The sequence below is a fragment of the Leptidea sinapis genome, chromosome 25, assembly GCF_905404315.1.
Source record: "Leptidea sinapis chromosome 25, ilLepSina1.1, whole genome shotgun sequence".
Classification (NCBI taxonomy): domain Eukaryota; kingdom Metazoa; phylum Arthropoda; class Insecta; order Lepidoptera; family Pieridae; genus Leptidea; species Leptidea sinapis.
Window position 1 is genome coordinate 342,444 of NC_066289.1, and position 23,658 is coordinate 366,101.

At 37.8% G+C, this 23,658-nt stretch overlaps 1 protein-coding gene across 2 annotated transcripts in view; it reads left to right on the plus strand.

Annotated features, from left to right (window-relative positions):
• Positions 1 to 347: 347 nt before the first annotated feature.
• Positions 348 to 23,658, plus strand: part of LOC126972240 (transmembrane protein 127-like) — a 551,958-nt gene continuing 528,647 nt past the window's right edge. The window contains exons 1-4 of one of the 2 annotated variants that reach the window (XR_007731102.1): positions 348 to 539; positions 2,481 to 2,714; positions 5,767 to 6,066; positions 9,226 to 11,474. Coding sequence is in view for 1 of the 2 variants with exons in the window: in XM_050818887.1 (XP_050674844.1) it covers positions 515 to 539; positions 2,481 to 2,714; positions 5,767 to 6,066; positions 9,226 to 9,503 (837 nt within the window). In the remaining variant the exon portion in view is untranslated. Of the gene's footprint in view, positions 540 to 2,480; positions 2,715 to 5,766; positions 6,067 to 9,225; positions 12,620 to 23,658 lie in introns of those variants that run through there. The other variant, XM_050818887.1, reaches the window with a different exon arrangement.

The window sequence follows — 23,658 nt, forward strand, 5'->3', positions numbered from 1 at the left end:
ATAATGTGATTTTGGTTAGCTTCATAAAATATAAAATCAACCCAAACTAGGATTGATTTTATATAAAATTTATATATTCATATATTAAAAGTAAAATTTTAAAAATATAAAATAAAGTGAAAAGAAGTGATTGACCTGTGAAATGAAAAGAATAAAAATTAAATAATAATAACAGACTAAACTTAAAGTCCTACGTACCACGTCATTCCAAAAAAAAATTACATTAGAATATTAGGGCCAATAATAATGTATTCTAAGGTAATTGACAGAGCAGTCATTGTCAGTTGTCACTGCATTCATGCATTGAGCCGTAGGTAAATATTATATTCTCTTTGCGGCCTGCGATGCAAAATTATTACATTTACATATACTACAAAGTGCTACAAGTTTGTGAAATGTGAATATGTTTTGATTATGTTAAAATTAAGATTTCACAAAACCTTTTGAAACATTATTCAAGATAAAAGCTTAAAAGTGATACAAAATATTTTAAGTTTCCCATGGTTCACTAGCCATGGGCTGTCTAACTTGGATACGAGGTAGGATAATATTATTTGTCCATGTTTATTATATTATAAACATTTTCTAATATCCTATCAAAAGCTTTAGAATCGCAATCGAAAAAAATACTTTGTTTAAATAATTCATCCGATCCTAGTCCTCTAAACTATCCCACATAGAGTGCTGAGTTTGATTATATAGTGAGATAGTTTTTATTATTTAAACAATATTAGGATTGTTAATTTGCAAATTTAATTATGTACTTAAATAAATATTGCACTAATGCCTATTAACATGGTTATGCATGTAATTGTAACAATACCAATATAACTACTTATTGATATTCAGGTATAGAATACCCCCCAAGAGAATTGTTTCATGTTTAATACGTGGATTAAAAACGCTGTTAAATATATTAGAAAATGAGACAGTTTGGTGTATTATTACTATTAATTGCTTCTTCCAACGTAATTATAACTCATTCTGTTACATAAATTTCTTTAGTATATTATGTATTGTGTGCTGATGTCATAACAGGTAATTCTGTTAATTATTATTGTAATGTGTACTGATTAGCCTTAATGTGATTCAATTCTTATAGAATGTTAGTACTTAATTCAGTTGAAAATTAATTAATATTACTAATATGTAATAAAATAATTTATGTAAAAGTTTTTTGAATAACAATATTAAAAGTAATGTAATTGAATCAGAGACACACTATAATTATACTATTTTGAACAATCATGGTGTGAACTTTAAAACAAGAGGTGAAGGCGGACTCACTGTGTGGTGATCACTTGTGTCATCCATGCTAATTATAGAATAATAAGAGAGCAAGTGCTAAAAAAGTTTAACAAAGTATCATGTAGACTCAATAAAAATTTAATAATTCATGATATATATATATAACAATATACTAGTAAAGAAAAACATCTAGTATTGTAATATTTTGATACCAAAGAGAATAAGTATCAAGCTGAATTTTAACTTCGAAATAATTAATTGTTTAATATTAAAACTTAAATGTTGCACAAATATCCACTTTGTCATTTACATGCTTTTGGAGTGTTTCTAAATATTATCTAAAACCTTAAAACTGCCTCAGTGATAGGTGACCTATGCTGTCTCACATATATATAACACACGGCTGTATAGTAACATTTGCCTCGAACTGAATATGTCATCACACGGACTATGGCACAGTTTGCCTGGCAATTGCCAATACCCTAATTATTAGTAAGTATGATACTAAAAATCATTAAATTCATCAAAATGAAAAACATTTTCTTGATAGAACAGAAAGACAAACAAACATACAAATGGGACATCTGATGGAATATGGTCACCATGGCAACAACGGAATTAGACGGGCATCTCCTACCTTAAGAGTCAAATAAACATACAGATTACTTTGAAAACTGAAACCACATTGGTATGTGCTGGGAGAGGATCCTGGGCTACAGCTGTGGTTGGACTCAATGTGTCTACCTACAGTGTCTATCAATGTACTTTAGTACCAATATCAATGCTTCAATGTATATATATTCACATATCATCCTTTAGATACACCACGGTCAAAATATGACCCTCATTGTGTTCATGAGTGCTGTCCAAAATTAATTAAATTCACTTGAAAATTATCTGGTCTCTAGTTTTGTAATTAATTAATATTTTTAAGGTCGAGCCAGTAAAACGTCGTCTTTACAATAAGCTGTTTATTAGAATTTACAATTACTTCTCATACTACTTCACTTAATGTACGAATATGGTATTAGAAGGCAACCATGCCAGGCGACTGTTGAAGCTCGACTGGCTTCCTGATCATTTGTGCTAAAAACGTTAGTAACCTATTGACAACTTACTGAACAAAGAGGAGGTTAAGTTGTCAGGAGGCAGATCAGAGAGAACCAACATTGTCTATGGAATTAAAGTAGAGTAGACTTATGGTTTTAATATTTGTAACAATATATTTTCAGGCCTGAAGATTACATTCCCGTTCAAGGACAAGGAGCTAAATAAAATTGCAGCATTTTTCAATAGCTGCACATTTCTACTGACATGTGCTGCATTAGTTCAGCCGAGTTGGTTTAGAATAAAAGGATTGCATTGTACACAGAGCCTATCACTAACACAGTTCTTCAGCTTTGATGATGATGATGACGATGACTCAGAAATAAGAATAAATCAGAACAATGGATATGATTTGAATGGTAATGTTTTAGTCAATTAATATTTTAATATTATCTATATGTTTTTTATTAGACCAGTTTTTAGTAGAGAAGCGCGGGAGAGAGCACTGGAAGGTCCTACAGGAGGCCTATGTCAGTGGACAAGCTAGATACATTGTTAAAAAATAGAGGAAATAAAAAAATAAACATGTTACTACATAACTAATATCTAGAAATAAAGGCTTTCTATATCTATATATATGTTGTTTATTTGTAAGGTTTTGTCTAAGTACATAGTAATTATAATTATAGGCCAGGATGTCTGTAGGTGGCACACTTGCATCCTTCTTCGGACTGTTGTCCGGGACTGCATCTAGATGATGTTTAGCCTATATTTTGCATTTGCACAGAGGTACATACAGACAAATGGACAAAAATTGTATATAGTATGTTTTGGATTCGCTGTTGTTCATAGAACATACATAAAGAATTCTTTAAAAACATTTGCAATGTACAGCTTTAACTCAGTTACGATTTTATTATATTTGTATGACCTATGAGTACAGAATGGCATGACAAAAAGCCCGATGTCCTGCCTGGTTAAGATGTGGGCAGACCTCAAAATAGCTGCACACTTTGATGCATTTGAAATGTGGTGCTGGAGGTAAATTGCTTCGCATACCCTGGACAGCGCACTGCACAAATGCTTCTGTCCTACATGAAGTGGATGTTAGCGTGAGCCTTTCGACCATCTGCCTTCGTAGGTTCTTTGATTTTTTCGGTCACGTCGCCACAAAGAAAAGCGACAACCTAGGACAAATGTGTTGGACCGACCAGATCCGCGATACCGCCAATAAAAACGTCCACGAAGCTATACACATTGCCGAAGATTACAAATACAAAGTGATCGTCCTGAAAATATTTCTTGGAGGTCACAACTCTAAGGAATGAGGAAAACGACACAAGGAGAAGTAGTATTAGTCCAGATGAAATCCTTTAAAATTTATTAAGTAGTAAAGTTAAACTGAAAGTAATAATTGATAAAGTATGAAATTTACAATTTAACTAATTAATATTCTAAAACAAAAGTTAACACTTGATTTTGTATTTTAGTAACACTTCGCAAAATCTTGGTTGAGGTTAAATTCATGCATAATAGTGTTAATCATTTAGCACTTATTAACAACAATTCCTGAGCAACACAGAGAATCAAAAACAGGAAATGAATAAGTCTATAGTTTACAATCATTTGCAGTATACGTAAAATATATATACCTAGTCTTGCCATAAATACTGAAACAAAAAACAAAATTTTCTATTGCAAATAACATTTATTAATTACAGTGTGATAGTTTAATACATAAATATAAAACAATTAAAAATATAAAAAGCTTATTCGAAGTGGTCTCAATTGGCTGCAATAGTTCTTAAAATATTGAGGCCAGTTATCACTCGAATCACACTCTTTCAATGGGAAAATTCTTGACTGCCAATCGTACGGATTGTTTTAGAGAATCCAAATTATCATGGCGTTTAGAGCAAGCCGTACTCTCTAAAACTGACCATAAATCATAATCTAGCGGATGAAGATCGGGACTAGGCCAGTCTTCAGCTCTGATGAAGTCCGAAACGTTCGTTTCAAACCAAGACTGTGTAGACCGAGCTCTATGACCCGGCGCGGAGTCTTGCTGGAAGGACCATTCTTGGCTATAGAACATGGTGTTGTTAAGAGGCTTCACTACCTTCTCAAGAATTGCATCTTGATACACTTGTGCCGATGTTTTGATACCTTTTTCGCAAAAGTATTGCTCATTCAGTCCTTCATAGCTAATACTCCACCGAACCATCAATGAAGTCGAATAGTGCACTCTGTCGACTAATTGGAAAGCTTCCTACTAGCTTTGAGCCTAAATACCTTCACCTCTAATAAATAACTTCGAACTTACCTACGTACTTTGCCTCGTTAGCGACATATATCGAGGTGTAATGTGTCCGTTTATTTTGGTTATCTATTAAAAACTTACTCCGTGGTTGAGAGGACATTAATTATTGCTTCAAATAAACAAAGAAGGAATAATATGATGTACATATTATGACTGGAAAAAACGGGCCGCCCGTCGCGGGAGCGATTAACATCCGATTACTTAGCTACCTCGATGATTCCGCGCATCGTAGCGTTGTATTGATTTGATAAATAGTTCTTGGTATGACAAAATATTTTTTATTGCTCATACTCGGAAAGTAATGTTGTTTTGATCTGATTATTGGGTGGAAAATGCTGCTTCCCTCCATAGAGAGGGAAAAACTCATACAAATTACTTTCCACCTAAGGGCCGCAATGAACTTTAAAAATAGAACTGCTGTGAAGAGTTTTATGTAAAAAATAACTATTAAAAAAATGCTGCGGCCATGTGACCTTCTAAACAGCCAGTGTGAACTTAGCGCAAACTTCTTTGAGCGGAATAAACCGCAACAATCACGCGGTAAGTTCCATATTTGAAATTTAAAAAGTCGACATAAATTGGCGGGATACTAATGTGTGCTTAGATAAACAACTAGTTTTATTTTCCTCATATTCGAAATGAAAAGTAGAGTGTTTAACTCGGATAAAAGTATCAATTCCTACTCGGACTATAGCCGAGCTAATACCTCGGGAATTGATTATTTCGACCCTCGGCTAACAATCTACTATTACCCATTAAAAAAAGAGAAGGTACACAGTAATATAGTGGTAGAAATAAGTAAAGGCTCGAATAATTGCGATCTCGTAATTTTTTCAATAAATCTCTCTCTTGCGGATACTCCAGAAGGGGAGAGGAGGGATCTCACAGTATCTCCATCTTGATCAATCCTGGACATCTTTTTTGCTTTTGCCAATTGCTTTTACTTCATAAATGACTGTTCGCTATCAGATCTGTTTAGGACCCCACATTTTAATTTTTTAGAAAATTGAAACAATACATATACAATAATTAACATAAAAATTTGCTTCAGTATATGACAAAATGTATTAACTCATGTGCCTTGTGTGTGAGTCGAGGTATATAATTAGTAAGTCACTTAATTTAGTAAATAATATATATTTTATTTGTAGACCTACCTCCGTGCACTACACCAGAAGTTATAACCCTGATGCGAGTCCTGATACTGCTGTGCTTCATGGTGTTGCTGTGTTCCTGTGTGGGAGTGGTCATCAACATAACTAGTCTCAACAACAGGACAATCAAAATGCTGAGAAGGAATGCTGTTCCGAGCATCATATGTGTGTTCTGGGTCATCGCTATAGTTGGCGTGTGCTACCTCACGACTGTTGTGTTGGGAAGTGTTAGTGGTAGCGATCCTAATACCATACAAGTTGATTATGAATACGAGTTCTACACTATTACAGGAGCCGGTAAGTTTGTTTTTTTATGAAAATAAGGAACGAGACGAGCAGGACGTTCAACTGATGGCAATTGATACGCCCTGCCCATTACAATGCAGTGCCGCTCAGGATTCTTGAAAATCCCCAAAAATTCTGAGTGGCACTAAGTTACTGTTAAGTCTAATTTGCCCAGTAATTTAACTAGCTACGGCGCACTTCAGACCGAAACACAGTAATGCTTACACATTAGAATAGGCATTAGGCAGAAACAGGCGCCGTTGTGGTACCCATAATCTAGACGGCATCCTATGCAAAGGAGCCTCCCACTGATAATCGTGCCGCCGCCACGACACAACTCTGAAAAGTATTTATTTATCAAAAGGGTCGAAGGTCTTAGGCTCCAAATCCTCCACAAATTCCTCCACCACATAAGGGGCCAAGGGCTTACAGATCGGACAAAGCGGCTGGAATTCTCCATCGCCTAAATGAAACACAAATCAAATTTAAAAAATTATATTTCTGTCGCATAAATCTCTTATCTCTCTACGTCGAATTTTACGAGCCTCTCGCTCTTCGTATACGGATAAATATTGTTGTAATAAGGGACTGCTATCGCAGTTACTTGAAAATATCTTCGACAAACGATCTCCTTCAAAAGATTGTAGGACGACAAATCACTTGATATGATAGAGTTCGTAGAGATTTTTCTTATGTGCCTGACCATAGGTATTATGTCAACATAATATGTCAAAATTACTTTTATCTCCACTTTTTTTTTATGGAATAGGAGGACAAACGAGCGTACGGGTCACCTGGTGTTAAGTGATCACCGCCGCCCACATTCTCTTGCAACACCAGAGGAATCACAAGAGCGTTGCCGGCCTTTAAGGAAGGTGTACGCGCTTTTTTTGAAGGTACCCATGTCGTATCGTCCCGGAAACACCGCACAAGGAAGCTCATTCCACAGCTTTGTAGTACGAGGGAGAAAGCTTCTTGAAAACCGCACTGTGGAGGACCGCCACACATCCAGATGGTGGGGATGATATCCTAACTTGTGGCGTGTCGTGCGATGGTGAAATTCGGCGGCAGGAATCAGGTTAAACAGCTCTTCGGAACACTCCCCGTGATAAATGCGGTAGAAGACACACAATGAAGCGACGTCTCTACGCAACGCCAAGTGATCCAGCCGTTCACAGAGGACTGAGTCCCCGACAATTCGAGCTGCTCTACGTTGCCGTTTTCGTCGTCGATCTCCACTTTTTAAGTAATGAGACGAAATAAGTATCCAACCATGTTATAACTTCAATAACGTAGAGAAAGAGGTATAAAATGCTCAAATGACATAACAAGCACATAAATTAATTAAAAGTACTTACTAATGCATTACATTAATTCATTCAAATCAAATCAAAATATTTTATTGCAAGTTACATTTTACAGTAGGGTGGTACATTAATGGATAGCCAATATGTGATGCCCTGCAAGGGCACGGCAATGTTATACATAAAATAAATAAAGTCTTATACATTTTATACATCCTTTTATTATATTGTAACTAATTCTCACACTTAGTGTAATTAAAAAATTCGGATAAATCGTAGAAGCATTTTGAAACCAAAAATTTTTTAAGATGTCTTAAATAGAGAAGGCTTCTCTTTATTTTTAATATCGTTTGGGATGTGATTATAAATTTTTATTGCCATGTGGTGAGGGCTCGATGACACTAATGACATACTTGTTTGGGGAATTTTTAATTTGTTTAAATTTCTATTATTTCGCTTGTTATTTGGTAGTGTTCAGTATAAGTCCGAATGTTTTTTAACAAATTTACATGCTTCTAGGATGTAAATTGAAGTAAGAGTTTATATTTTGTGTTTAATAAAATATGGTCTACATGAATCTATCTGCTGAATATTTTCTAAAATTCTGATACATTTTTTCTGTTGAATAAATATATCTTTTATTTCACTACAGGTTCCCCATAATATTCCAAATGATAATCTAGAATGGGCATATGCATAATAAGCAGCAAGGGCAGATTTAAAATCTGTTACGCGTTTTAGTTGGTAAAGAGCATAAGTAAAAGAAGACATTTTGCTTTTTAATTTCTGTAGATATGGCTTCCATGTCAAGTGTGAGTCTTCATTAGTCGGTCGCTCAAAATTATTTACCTTATCGATGTTCCTTCGTTTTGTTGTGACAACTGGGGCGAAACCGCGTCATTTGGTACGAATATGTAGGCAGAAAAGTATGAAAATGCATCTCTAACGCGATTTGGCGACTGGAAAAAATGTATGAGAATCCATAATCATTTTGTTTTGTTTAGTGTGTTTCAAATATGTTGATGGAAAACAATACTGGCCCATTAATTAAATTTAATCTGTGTTCTAAGATCTGAATCTGTGTTAAGAGACTTAATTAATTTACAATTTAATTTTTTTATTGGTAATTAGTTTGAGAATAAGTCGTGATGACTTTGATCCGTTAGGTTTTGCTGATTTTTAATGTCAAAGAAATAAATATTATAATATATGACAGTAAATACTTACTTATCTGTATATTAACATGTGATGCGGAACTTTGAATCCCTTTTAAAGCAATTTGCGCTCAAGAGCAAAGTACCAAATCAAATTAGATTTCACCAAGTTTCCAAATAAATAAGTTAAATACTTATAAATCGTTGTTTACGTTCGTATTAACAATGACAAACAAGAGTGAGAATGGCAGGTCATTTTTCTATCTTAATTATTTTATAAGTTATGGACTCGTGGACGCCCATAGGACTCGATCCTAGTCCACTAGTTGCTGCTCAGCTTGCCCAGCTGATCCCTAGAACAGGTAGACGGTCAAATCTAACAAACTTCAGGTCTATAAAAAACAGTTGCTGTCAAATATTATGGAGAGTATCGTAAACCGCCATCTCTTGGCAGAAAAATTTAATATAAATATGTGCCGTTCATCAACAGGCGCTCTGTTACGACGGACTAATGTTATTAGTGAATGAATTTCTTTGCGCGATGTTTCTAGAAGGATATGACATGGTTACCTTCAAAAAGAGCTCGTTCACCAATCTAAAAGGCCGCTAACACAAAGAGTATGAGTGTCACTAATGACTTACCATCAGATGCCCTAGTACACTTGTCTTACTATTCCGAAAAAAAAAAACAGTACTCTCAATATTACTTCCAGGTTGTATGGCGCTCCTAGCATCTGCTGCTAATTTATGGGGAGCTCCGTTAGCCAGCGACGATGACGTTCAAAGACGAAACCTTATGGAAGACTGGGATGGATATGAAGCCCATAGTGTTGGACCCACGCCTTCTGTTCCAACTCTCCCGCCTTACACACCTAGCGACAACTACCTGCCTACAAACCCACCCTTCACGACGCCAGTACTTGGTGCTCAGCAATACTTTCCATTCGATGATCTTTCTGTGTTACCTCCCCCGCCTCCCTATACGCCATGAGCTAAGTTCCAAATACGAAGGTTAATGACAATAAGTCTCTTAAAATATAAACGTTATTCATTAAGTTTCAGTTATATGCCATTTATAGCAACTTGAATTTTATTATATAATTACATTTAAGGTGAGATAGTAACACCGCAAGTATAGCGTAATAGTCCATTATGCTTCATATAAGAGTGCTATATCGGACATTACACATGTGTACTACCTGATCCGCGCGATAAGGGAGCCGAGAGTGTAAAAATTAATACACGTCTGACGTATGACGATTTACAAATAACAGATGAGAAAAGGTTATTGAGACCAGGGCACTTCGATATACAGCCAATAAAATATTGGTTAAAAAAGTATGAAGTAATTTCATGAAATTTTTATTGTTATTTATATTTTCAAGAAAATTTATACAATTTGAAGCCACTTTTTGTTGGTTTAAATACACCATTAAAAGATCAACTTGATCGGCACATCTTGAAACACGATTATGTACTCGCGTATTTAAAGCGATGTAATACAAAATAATTGTGTTAGCTAAAGCAAGTGTGATGAAAATGTATGTTGTATAAATGTTAAGTCATGTTAATATTGTTTCGCCAACTAGATTACGCAACACAGGCTTGCCATTTATGAGAAATGTTAAAATAGCCACAATTTGTGACCGATAATAATAAAAACCAAAATATTGTTGTACTTGCTGTCTCGACAGACATTGTTCTGATCAAAAAAAAATAAATATCTAAACGTGGCAGTGTGCGACCTGTCTCTTATTGCCAAGCAACTGACAGTTACCTATTTCAAATAACACAGGGGCTAAGGTTACATTAAAAAATTTTGTAAAAAAGGTACTCGCTAAGTTTTAATTTTTTTATGTTACTGCGCAATTTTCGTATTTTTTTTTTTGATGTAAGAACCTTTTACGAAGTGTTAGAAAAAATTAAAAAAAAACGAAAGATATCGGTAAAACATTTCTCAAGTTATACCGTGACCAGAAGAAATAAGGTTACATTTATATTATATAGATTTTATATATACAGATGTATATTTCACTTCAGTTATGTTTAACCAAAAATTAACTGAGGTGAATAAAGAAACGAATAATTGTCTGGTAATGACTTTATAACTGCGGTGGATAAGTATCGTACTACGAAGGAGTTCAATTTCGTAGTATAATACCTATATAACAGCTACTCGTAAGGCCCGTTATACACTAAAGCGGAGAGGAGAGGAGACGAAAAGAGATAAGCCGCGAAGTTGTCAAGTTATTTCCACCAAAGCGGAGAGCTGTGCATAGCGGAGATTTGAGCTGTGAGAGCTGGCAATTCCACAAAAAAATGAGACATCTCTCCTCTCCTTTCAACTGAAACTAAGCGGAGAGGATATGTGGAAATAAGGAAATCGGAAACGGTTTGTTTAGCAAAATACATCTCCTCTCCGCTTGAGTGGACACCGGGCCTAAGTGTGTCGTGTAAAGAGGACGAGTGGTGATCGGAGCAATCAGCAGGTTTGTGGCTTGCATCGCCAACGGTCTATGTGACGATCTCTAGTTGTACGCAGGGTGCATATATCCCAGGCCCTAAATTTCCTTGCTTGAGGCTATATAATAAAAATAATAACTTAACTGAATATATTAATTATAATTCCACTGAGCAATAATAAGCCTTATAGTGGTAGCATGTTAATAATTATTGTGATTAGCTTAGCTAGAATCTCGTTGTGATGAATCTGCGGTCGGTGTGACCGGCATACTTCATTGACTCGAGGCTCACTCGGTCACCCCAAAGTTTATTTAAAATTAATGCGCTAATCTCGCAGCATGTTGTCATTTATTAATTCAATTTCATTGGTGCATCAATTTCAAGTATTTTTATTCAAGGTCGCACCACTTCATATTTACAATTACTAACACCCCTTATTCATAATGGTCCGCTAACTTTAAACAGCCGCTTAGGAGTGTTTTTTCTCATTCTGACTTAGGTCAATAGAATAAGACAGTGAGAATTAGCAATGCTTTAAGTAAGCAGACTATTATGAATAATAAATCTTTATAAATTACAAAGCAATATATCGTTTTTACTTTCAGTTCGCCTTCGGCATTATACTTGTGATATTTGCTTAATAATAAGAGCTATAACACAAGTAGATATGACAATGAACAAGTAATGATATACGTCGCACGCACGCAACGAATCGTAAATTGTCACCCGCAGAGTGTACGTAGTAGTCGTACGTACATCGTACACCGAACTGCCTCGATATTACGTGCATCGGCGGAATATGTGACTTTATAATATTAAATGGTGCTTCGGCCGAAATTATGGTTTAATGTCCAGTGGTTCGGCTGAGAGTGTGTTAACGTTTTTAATTGAATGGTTAATCCTGTTTAGATTCTAACTAATTTATATATTTTTTTAAAGTAATTAAATATACCCAAATTCTTTATTTAATACTATGCCCTAACGGGACACGAATCCTCTAATATTAAATAATATGTATATAAATGGTTGTGAGACTGCTTGTGAATTAAATATTATTGGCCATTACAGGAGAAAACACAAGTTACGACATTGCAAGCCAACTGCTAAAACTAGCAAACTATTCAGTAGTATGTGTTATAAATTTACAACACACGTGACTGTTAATAGATCGCTTACAACTTTGGGCTAAAGTAACCCTTACTACATATTACTGATACGGAGGAAAACTTTAACAATTCCTTGCATATTATGTTCATAGTGGAAATTTAAAATAATAGAAGACACCTTAAAGTGTTGGCTGAAATGTTAGAAAATTAAAATACCAGTCGAGTATCAAACGTCATAATTTATACAAAAAAAAATATAATAATTATATTTATGGATTTAAATATTTCTTAATAAAAATTGGCTATGTAGAGGTTGATAAAATATGATCTGCATCGAATATTTATAAATCTGCTGTATATTTCGTGTTACCAAAAACTTGTTAAACATTACTTATAAAGTAGTTAGTATTATTTGTAAATTACATTTATGTAATAATGAGTTGTTCTAGCTAGTAAATAAAACAATATTTTTACAATCGAGAGAGTAGAATTTTATTTTATGTAAGACCAATGTATAATACATATCGAATAATAAATATGTTGTATTTTATTTAAACTCTAAGTGTACCTATGCATTACCCCATACAGCTTGATCGCCCACACTCTGGGTGTGTGGCACTCCCCCCCCCCCCCCCACACACGGGTGGGGGGTGACGAGCAAGTTGATACACTTGACGATACCGGAGCGCTGCAAAGCACTTGTAAGGTTTATAATTTATAATATTAACATTATCTATTTATGTAAAGAAGAACAGAATAGTAGGCATTGTTAGCGGACGACACTGAAAATAAACCAACTAGTTAGGTAGGATGAAGTAAACACTAGTCTATCTTACACTGTGTACTGGCTGTGGCTGGCAAGAATCAATATAATATGTTAATATGTGCCCGTGGTCCTCCAAAGGGTCGGTATTAGTTTCTAATATGCCATTCAGTCTATCAAGTACCATGTGCCATTAAAACGAAAATCACACACTTATTAAACAGCATAAAATAATAATTTCCTATTTACAACAAATTTTATCGAAGTGTTAATTCTTCGTCTCACATTTGGTAGGTAGGTAATTTATTTAAATAAAAAATTGTCGACATGCATTCTAGGTGCATAATATGAAAAACACTCCGGTGAATCAGATTGATTGCAGCTGTAAATAGTGCCGAGAGCGTAAAAAAATGTGTGGCAACCCTATGGTCATTGGCCATGCTTCTAAAGCGGTGTCGATTTGCTCTAGTCACACAAAAAGTTTTTATTTCGCGCATTGACGAGTCGGCTATTTTCAATGCTTTTGTTTGGGAATTATCCTTCTGTAGATACTGTAGTGATTATATAATTAAATTTTAATTGTTTATTAAAAAGAATCTACAATTCTATTAATTGTAGCAATTACTTAATAATCGTTTGTATTTAAGCCAATGACCTTGTATGTCAGTCCATAATAATATAGGTACTCAGCAGTGGCGTAGCGTGCCTTAGCGGCGCCCCGTATAAAAATTTGCTTGGGAGCCAGAAGGGGATTTCTCACAAAAGAAAAAAAATGTTTGCATAAAATTAAAATAAATATTTTTTCATCATAATTATCTAGTTATCTGTCACTTTTTCCACAATTTTTACAAACAATTGTAATTACTTATACACTCCCCTTGCCTCTTTACTCGGCAACCATAAAAGTTTTTATTAATTTTTGCTCACACACGTCCTGGGCCCCCGTTGCCAGGGGGCCTAGTATAATAATTAATACGGCGGTAGCTACGCCCCTGATACTCCGTCTACGGGCTGTAGGACTTTCTGGCTCGATACTTTATCTTTGGTAGCTGGTGCTTACCTAGTGCTCCACAATAAGTCAACTGTCGAAAAATTTGTTGTAAATATCCAGTTCGATCATGTTATTGCAAATTATTATTGAAAATATTCATAGTTTACATTTTGTTCTATTCTATAAGCAGATTCAAACTCTTAAGTAAAGACCGATAAAATAAATGTCACGGTCAAAAATAAAACGTAGTTGGAGAAAGAAAGTTTCAGTCTGTTTGAAGCCCAAACTAAACGTCACACGTAAAATATTGACTTACAAGCTTTTGCTCAGACCATTGTTAACATTTAACTGGTTTCAAGCCGATGAAAATTTAAAAGAAATGGAAGTCTTTGTTCTTCGAAAAATATTTGGTAAAATGGACACTTATCATTTGTACAAACAATTCTCTGATCTAAATATAGACACCTATATTCGATTAGAGAGGATCAGATGGAAAAGAGCAACTGGAATACGTGCGAGGGAATTACACAAAATGATTGGTCGATATTGCAGACAAAAACTACAAGACCCTACTCTTTATCTCAAATGAGAAACTATTATTAAAGGTGATGCATCTTATTTAAATCTTTTATTTTATACTTATATACCTACTGCGTACAGAAGTAAACGTCTGAATAACACAACCAGATGAGTTGGTTTATTTACCTAAGTAGGTTGGTTTTATTAAGAAACGGTAAGGCAAATAAGAAATCAGCCGACAAAAATAAGAAATAATAAATAAGACGGAATTAATGTAGCATACGTATGTCATACAGTTTTTACTTTAATAACAAATTTGCCTTTTGTAAAAATTAAAATCAAGTACTTACCTTTAATGAACAAAAACTACTGCAATGTTATATGAAGTGTGTAGTTATTTGAATTAAGTACCTATTAAAAATACCTACATAACAAAATATATTCAGCACGAAACAAAAAACTTAAACTTTTTTTCACATGTAACTTTCATTCATCATACAAATTGAAATCTAACTCTGTATTAAAACCGACAACAACCCGTCTGGTACGACCACTATTCATATTTTTTACTCAAAATGTACCTCTTATAGATCCTTTTATTGTAGGTTTGAGTTGTACCTAGGGCTTCCAATCTCGGTATTGTGGGATCTCGGAATACCCGGAGATCCTGCGTAATGCACGACCATTCTTGAGCGCGATTGCTCGCAGATGGCACACCCGCAATGTCTGTGTGCGAGCACTGCAATAACTACACTGTTCAATCTATCTTCAAAATCCCTGTAGTTACCAAGTGTCGTGTGATGATGACACATTTCATGTACCGGCAAAAAGTGTGCTGCGCAAAAGAAATCAAAGAGTTTGTCATGAAAATGCAGTTCAGTAGTTAAAGACAAGCTGACAATGATGCTACAATTGGAATAGAAGCGTTTTGTAGGCAATTGGAATAGTAAAGTGGTTTCGCTATCAGATCTTACTCGATAGATCGGTTTTGATGTTAACAATGTCGTAGTAACTGTATCGTAGTTAACTACATCTAACATAGTTTGCACATCTCCATCGAAAGCTAATTAACTTGATCCAATAAAAAAATGGCTCTTTTTTTTATGGAATAGGAGGACAAACGTGCGTACAGGTCACCTGGTGTTAAGTGATCACCGCCGCCCACATTCTCTTGCAACACCAGAGGTATCACAAGAGCGTTGCCGGCCTTTAAGGACGGTGTACGCGCTTTTTTGAAGGTACCCATGTCGTATCGTCCCGGACACACCGCACAAGGAAGCTCATTCCACAGCTTTGTTGTACGAGAGGGAAAGCTTCTTGAAAACCGCACTGTGGAGGACCGCCACACATCCAGATGGTGGGGATGATATCCTAACTTGTGGCGTGTCGTGCGATGGTGAAATTTGGCGGCAGGAATCAGGTTAAACTGCTCTTCGGAACACTCCCCGTGATAAATGCGGTAGAAGACACACAATGAAGCGACGTCTCTACGCAACGCCAAGTGATCCAGCCGTTCACAGAGCACTGAGTCCCCGACAATTCGAGCTGCTCTACGTTGCACGCAGTCAAATGGATCGAGCAGATACTGGGGTGCACCAGACCAGAGATGACAGCAATACTCCACGTGTGGCCGGACCTGCGCTTTGTAGAGCGCTAAAATGTGGGCCGGCTTGAAGTATTGCCGTGCTCTATTGATGACGCCCAGCTTCTTCGAAGCCAATTTGGCTTTGCCCTCCAGATGGCCACGGAATTGGCAATCGCTCGAGATTTCGAGACCCAGTATTCCGATACTAGGCGCGGCTTTAAGAGAAGTGTTCTCGAAGAGCGGTGATACGACAAATGGGCTTTTTTTAGTGGTAAACGCGCAAACTTGAGTCTTCTAGGGGTTAAATTGGGCAAGGTTCAATTTACCCCATTCCGCGACCTTCTCGAGAGAGGACTCGATAGAAGACATAAGTTTCTCCCGGCACTGGTCGACGATTTCCCGAGAGAGACCTGCATGGCCCGTGTATACGGCATCACCAATGCTGTCATCTGCATAGCAATGCATGTTGGAGGTGTCCAACATATCATTGATATGCAGAAGAAACAGCGTAGGAGATAGCACACAGCCTTGGGGCACTCCAGCATTCACGGGCTTCGGTTTCGAGCAATATCCGTCGACAACGACCTGTATGCTACGCCCAGTGAGAAAGCTGGAGGTCCACTTGCACAAGCTCTCGGGAAGCCCAAATGATGGAAGTTTTGAGAGGAGCGGCCTTCGCTATATCCAGGCTAACTGCCAGGCCTTCCCCCTTGCTTTCAATAGCCGCCACCCATCTATGTGTTAGGTATACCAGAAGATCACCTGCCGACCGTCCATGGCGAAACCCGTATTGTCGGTCGTTGATCAACTGGTGACCCTCTAGGTATACTAAAAGCATCTAATTATGCTCTCCATAATTTTGGAGAGCAGGGAGCGACATATAGCGTGATAGCGATAGGCCTGTAGTTTGCCGGATCCGAACTGTCTCCTTTTTTTGGATCGGATGGACAAGGGCTGACTTCCATGAGTCAGGGACAACGCTTTGGAATAAGAGTGGCGGAATAAACGCGTTAGCACCGGCGTCAACTCAGGGGCACACGTTCTAAGCACGATTGGAGAAATGCCATCCGGCCCACTCGACTTCCTGACGTCCAACGAAAACAGAGCTCGCCTAACAGTTTTCTGTCTGAACTGTACTTCAGGCATAGAGCTCTGACACCGCGGGATGGTCGGCGGTGTTTTTCCGTTGTCGTCAAGAGTCGAGTTGGAGGCGAAAAGAGCGCACAGGAGCTCGGCTTTCTCTTTTGCCGTATGGGCCAGGGTGTCATTCCTCATGTGCAACGGTGGCATGGACGGCTGGTTGAAGTTACCAAGAGCAGCTTTCGACAACGACCAGAACTTGCGTGTTCCGGTCGGGTAACTGAAAAGCTGCTCGCCGATTTTGACGACGTGCTTAGACTTCGCACGGGCGATTTGCCGCTTAAAAAATCTGGAGGCACGGTTATATTTCCTCTTAAGAACTTTGCAGTTCGGATCCTTTGTGCCCAGCGCCGCAACCCAAGTTCGATACGCCTGTTTTTTGCAGTCAGATGCTGCTTTAACTGACGCATCGAACCAGGGCTGTGATCTGCCACCGATCGGTACTACAGAGCTTGGTATAAAAATATCCATTCCCTGCAGTATCATATCGCCTACTGCAATGGCGCAGGCACTAGGATCATCCGAAGGGAAACAAACCTTGCCCCAAGGGTAGGATGCAAAAAAGGAACGCATCCTATCCCAATCTGCTGACTTGTAGTGCCAAACGCGGCGGGTCGCTGGTGGTCTGCGACGTTGGCGTCGGATAGGCACTACACTCCTGACCAGGCAATGGTCGGACGTTCCGAGAGGGGCGTCGACAAAGACCTGGTAACCATCGGGATGTGTAGTCAGCAGAAGATCTAATAAGGACGGCATGTGGATATCCACATCCGGGAGCCGCGTTGGCGACTCAACCAATTGGGACAGACCATACGCCAATGCAAAATTATGCACAGATCGCCCTGCGTAGTCTGTGGTACGTGATCCAAGCCATTCGGCATTGTGCCCGTTGATATCACCCAAGACCACGATTTCAGCGGAGGGGATCTGTGCAAGCACGACGTCAATTGCCGCTTGAACGCAGCCAATGAGATGATCGGTTTCTGCGTTACCACTATGGGACCTGTAGACACACGCATAGATACGGACGCGGTCGCCTAAATCTACGCGGAGCCAGAGAGTAGACAAGTCCCTACCCTCAAAATTGCCGAGACGACGACAGCAGATATCCTCCCTAACGTACACACATACCCCGGCTAAGGCAAAAAGTTGTGCTCAATTTTGTACCCGGGGTACGTTAAATATGACGTATCGCTAGGTCGAGATATCTGCGTCTCCGTAAGGAAACACAAGGCCGGCTGCGCCGTCTCAAGGTGGTGGTGGACGGCGATTAAATTGGAGTGAATTCCCCTGATTGTGTCCACGTTGAGCGTGGAGCGGGGTGCCGTGGTGTTACTGCCTCGTTTGTCCTCGGTCATGCGCGGTTCTGTGCCCACCCCAGAATACGAAGGGCGGCCCGAGCGAGAGTGCTCGGGGAGGGATTCTCCAGCTCTGGTAGAGCCGGTACCCTCCTGGGGTAATATCTTTTTACGGACCGCTCTCATAATTTGTGGGGGGGGGGGAAGAGATGGTCTCCGGTCCTCGACACTAACCTATGCGAAACATAGCGGCACTAGGCCGCTACTTCACGCCGGTATTCTGTGCGAGTGTGGTAATTAACCCGGACGAGTCTGGCCCGATTGTGCTGACGTCATAAGACGGCAGCGTGACTCTCCCACTTCTAAAAAGCCCTTAGTCGCCTCTTACGACACCCATGGGCCTGGGACTCCCCTATTCTTTTTACGCCCCGGGGAAAGTACAGGGCTCTTTATGAATCTGGACGTCAATGGGGAAATATTTTATATTTGCACTAGCTGACCCGACAGACGTAATTCTGTACATAATAAATAAAATAGGTACTAATTTTTATCAATTTATCAATAATATTTCATAACATCAACAATAATTTCGCAAAATATGCTCCCTGTTGTTATAATGAAATTGATTCACAGGAGGACTGTCAAACCGTGCGTCAATAATTAATTCTATCATAGTATGTCCATACAAAACAAATAGTCTAAGAGCCCGTGAACGCCAGACCTACGTTATTTTATAAAAGCTTAAAGTTTGTCAGCGCATGCTCCCAACACAGGTAAGAACGATGGAGTTTGCGTAACAATGGCTTTGGCAGGTAAACGGTACTAAAGGTGTGTAAAATACCGATCTAAATACATAAAATAATAAAGTGCGATTTTTCAGTATAACCTTCAGAATATTAATAAAAATCACGTTATTCATTGCCAGACACTTAATATCGTGGCAGTGCCGTGCCAGACACCCTTAATGTTCATCTATATATATAAACGTAAGTCCTGACTGACTGATTCACTCACTTAAATCAAAATCAACGCCCAGCCCAAACCGTTGAACCTAGAAAGCTGATTTTTTCACAACAGGTAGTTTACATAACGCCACTAAGAAGGGATTTTTGAAAATTCTACCATTAACGGGGGTTGAAAGTTTGTATGGGGACGGAGTAAAATTTTAAGTAAGAGACTTGAAACTTTGCGTATGGACTCCTTATTACAATACAAGAGAATGAATTTCAGTATTTTAAAAAATTCACCCCTAAAGGGGTTAAAAGGGGGTGCAAAGTTTGTATGAACCGATTTAGATGAAATTTGGTGTAGAGATAGTTTGAGACCCGGGGAAGGACATAGGATAGTTTTTATCCCGGAAATCATCCCCTAAGGGGATGAAATGGGGGGTGTGGAGGTTTGTATGGTGCTACAATATTTAAAAGAGAAGCACTTGGATGGAGTCGCAGGCAGAAGCTAAATAGGGGTGTAAAGTGTGTATGGGGAAACTCTTTGTTGAGCTATAAAAATAGGGGGTTAAATAGATTTTTTTTGACATTTGTTTACATGTATGGGTATGGAGTGCCCACCTCAATTTTTTTTAGGGTTCCGTACCCAAAGGGCAAAAACGGGACAGTATTAATAAGACTCCGCTGTCCGTCCGTCTCCCTATCTGTCTGTATGTCTATCTGACTGTCCGTCACCAGGCTCATGAACCGGTGATAGTTAGAAAGTTGAAATTTTCACAGATCCTTTTGCCGCTATAACAATACCTAAATACTAAAAACAGAATAAAATTAATATTTAAGGTGGCTTCCATAAAACAAACGTGTTTTTTTGCCGTTTTTCTCGGTAGGCTCTATACGATTCATCAAAATAACACCGAGTGCTACCACCTACGCTTATTAGTACATGAGGTTAGAGGGCCGACATCCCTCGAATATTTAAAAACTGTCAACGGTATCCTGGTAACGGTAAAATATAGGGACAGTTTTTTGGATGACAATACGGCAACTTGAAGAGAATTGCAGAATGGTGCGGAGTTATTCATGAATGAGGTGTTTAACAGATGCTTGATGTTGATCGAAGATGTAGTTTTAGCACAAGCTGGAAAACATTAGGATCAATTCGGTTTACCTAAACCAAAAAGATCCGCAGTAAACCTGGATAATCGCGAATATCTACGAGAGACAAATTATGACCCTTGCGCCCTGGGAGAGGTAGTATCGCATCACGAGGAATTATTGACAGACGAACAGGCAAATGTTTATCAACAAATTCTAGCCAGCACTGAAAGAGAGATTAGGGACATTTTTTTCTTAGATGCTCTTGGTGGCACTGGAAAAACTTTTCTTATAAATTAAATATTAGCAAAAGTAAGAAATAACCGGGGTATCGCTTTGGCTGTCGCGTCATCAGGAATCGCTACCACACTACTGGAGGGAGGCAAAACTGCTCACACGGCTTTCAGGCTGCCTCTTGAATTACTTTCTTTACTTACAGACTTATTAAATCTTAATCAAACTGAAACTCCATTGTGCAATATCCCAAAACAAATCAACGCAGCACAAGTGTTGCGCGATTGCAAAATTATAGTTTGGGACGAAAGCACTATGTCGCACAAGGGGGCCTTTAAAGCGTTAAATAGAACTCTAAAAGACATCCAAGGGAACAACTTCACGTTGGGAGGGGTCACAGTTTAATTAGCTGGAGACTTCCGTCAGACTCTGCAATAGAATATTTGGCCCTTAATTAAAAAACTAAACATTACAAAAACGTATGACATCTTAAGGGCGACGTGTGCGCCGGGGAATTCTCCGATCTTTTGCATAAAATAGGGAGATGATAATGGAGAATATCCGATAACTGAGGGCAAAATTGTAATTCCACCAGGACTTGCGTCAGTTGTGCACACCGTTCAAGACCTAATATAAATATATATATATATATATATATATATATAATAGCCCGAATCTACCCAGATGTCCAAAACCCTGCCCAATAAACCCATGGAGTGGTTGTGTGAACGTGCTATTCTGAGTCCTAAGAACGACCAAGCTTCTGTCATTAATGACACTTTATTGAAGGCGTGCGAAGGCGCAGAACTTCAATACAACTCTGTGGACTCTGTAGTAAATACGGATGATGCTGTTCAGTATCCTGTGGAATTCTTGAATGCCCTCAACCCGCCTGGACTACCAACTCATAAACTCGTCCTTAAATAATGTAGTGTATAAGGAAGTACTAAAGCTAATGCAACAACAACAATAATATCATGCACTTACAATAATGCATTGTAATTTGTAATATCGCTTTGTTGGTAAACTTCAGCACAATTCTACCACCATAGCGAAAATAGCGAATAAACCTTATTCATTAACCTGCTAGAGTCAAGCGAGTCGTATCATCGTTGTAAAGAGCTATGATATAAACGAGTTCCACGCGGACGAAGTCGTGGGCAGAAGCTAGTTAAATTATAATTGTACTTACGTCATAGTATAAAAGCTGATTTTTATAAATAATACTTGGATAATAAGTACACGATGTTTCCTCATTAGCCAGACACTTGATAGTTCCAATCTAAATACATCAAATAATAAACTGCGATTTTTCGGTATTACCTTCAGAATATTATTAAAAAATCATGTTATTCATTGCCAGACACTTAACATCGTGGCAAACCCTTTGCCAGACACCCTGAATGTTCATGAAATTATAATTTTACTTACGTCATAGTATAAAAGCTGATTTTTATATATAGTACTTGGGTAATAAGTAGATGATGTTTCCTCATTAGCCAGAAACTTTTGATAGTTCCAACCGCTTGCCAGCGGTGGCTTTGGCAGATAAACGGTACTAAAGGTGTGTAAAATACCGATCTAAATACGTCAAATAATGAAGTGCGAATTTTCGGTAATGCGTGAGTGTCACGTACATACATTCGCCAACACGCACACAGACAGCCAAATAATGTTGCAAGTGAATAGACATTTCTCTAAATCAGTAAAATGTGACACATAGTAGATTATAAGTAATAAGCAAGAAGAAATAAAATATAAAATTAGGATTTTATAAAAACAACACCTATAATTTTTGTTGCAACAATTTTTGAACTGAAACTTCTTTAGAACCGTTGTGATTTGAAACTCGATGAAACGAAGAAGCGAGAGGATAGAGGCGCCGTTGCTAGCTATTATTTATATAATTATATTTTTAACTACCTCAACAGTATGGATATACTATCCGAGGTTCTCGGGTGCAGAGAACGAATTTGATATCATTTTTGAAGATGGCCACCGCGCTATATTATGATTTCAAAAATATGCATACAGATCGAAGATGGCCGCCGCTCAAAATTACTAGGATGCCGCAGTCGCTCGCCACTTCGCTGCGGCGGATATTTGAGCGAAGCGAGGTAAACTAAGTCTGTGTAAAACAATAAAAATAATATTTTTTAATTTGGCGCCATATTTAAACATGAAGAATTACTTAGCGCCGTATTTGGTCACATGAGAAACTTCAAACTTGTGCTGATTTCCAAATTCAATAAATAAGAACCTGGCAGTCGAATCACTTCTGGATTATTGCCTGAACATACATCTGGCCTTACTTATCATTTGAAAATGATGAAAGGATAGCAATAATACAATTAAAACTTATTGTGATTTGATCAATCGACTCATTTTTTTAATAAATATAAATATCGCGTGCAAATTTAGAATAATTTGTAAATCATGTTTGTTTTTAATTATAATAATTGAATCAAGTCGAAATTCAAAATTCTGTCTCGAAAATAACCTAGAAAATTTCGAAAGCTTTCTATGAGTTCAAAATTTTTTAAAATCGGTCTACAAAATAGCCGAGAAACAATTTAACACATAAATCAATTGGAGTCACCCGGTCGGAGCTCCGCTCAATGATTTCAAGCTAATGCTAATAAACACGATCACGAAATGTCAATAAATTCTCTCACAGTAAGTATGTCCATACAAAAGAAATAGTCTAAGAGCCCGTGAACCCTAGACCCACGTTATTTTATAAAAGCTGAAAGTTTGTCAGCATGCTCCCTCCACAGGTAAGAACGAGGGACCACTATGGAGATTGGGTTACATTGGCAGGTAAATGGTACTAAAGGTGTGAAATGATGTGTTCTTTTTCACTGCATAATATTAATACAACTGCTCCATCTTCACTGACTGATGATGCAAATGATAATGAAAGTGACGGTTATATACAATACATAGAAGGAAATGGAGGCGTAATGTCTCATTTACTAGATCATAATCAAAGTTGTGAATATATT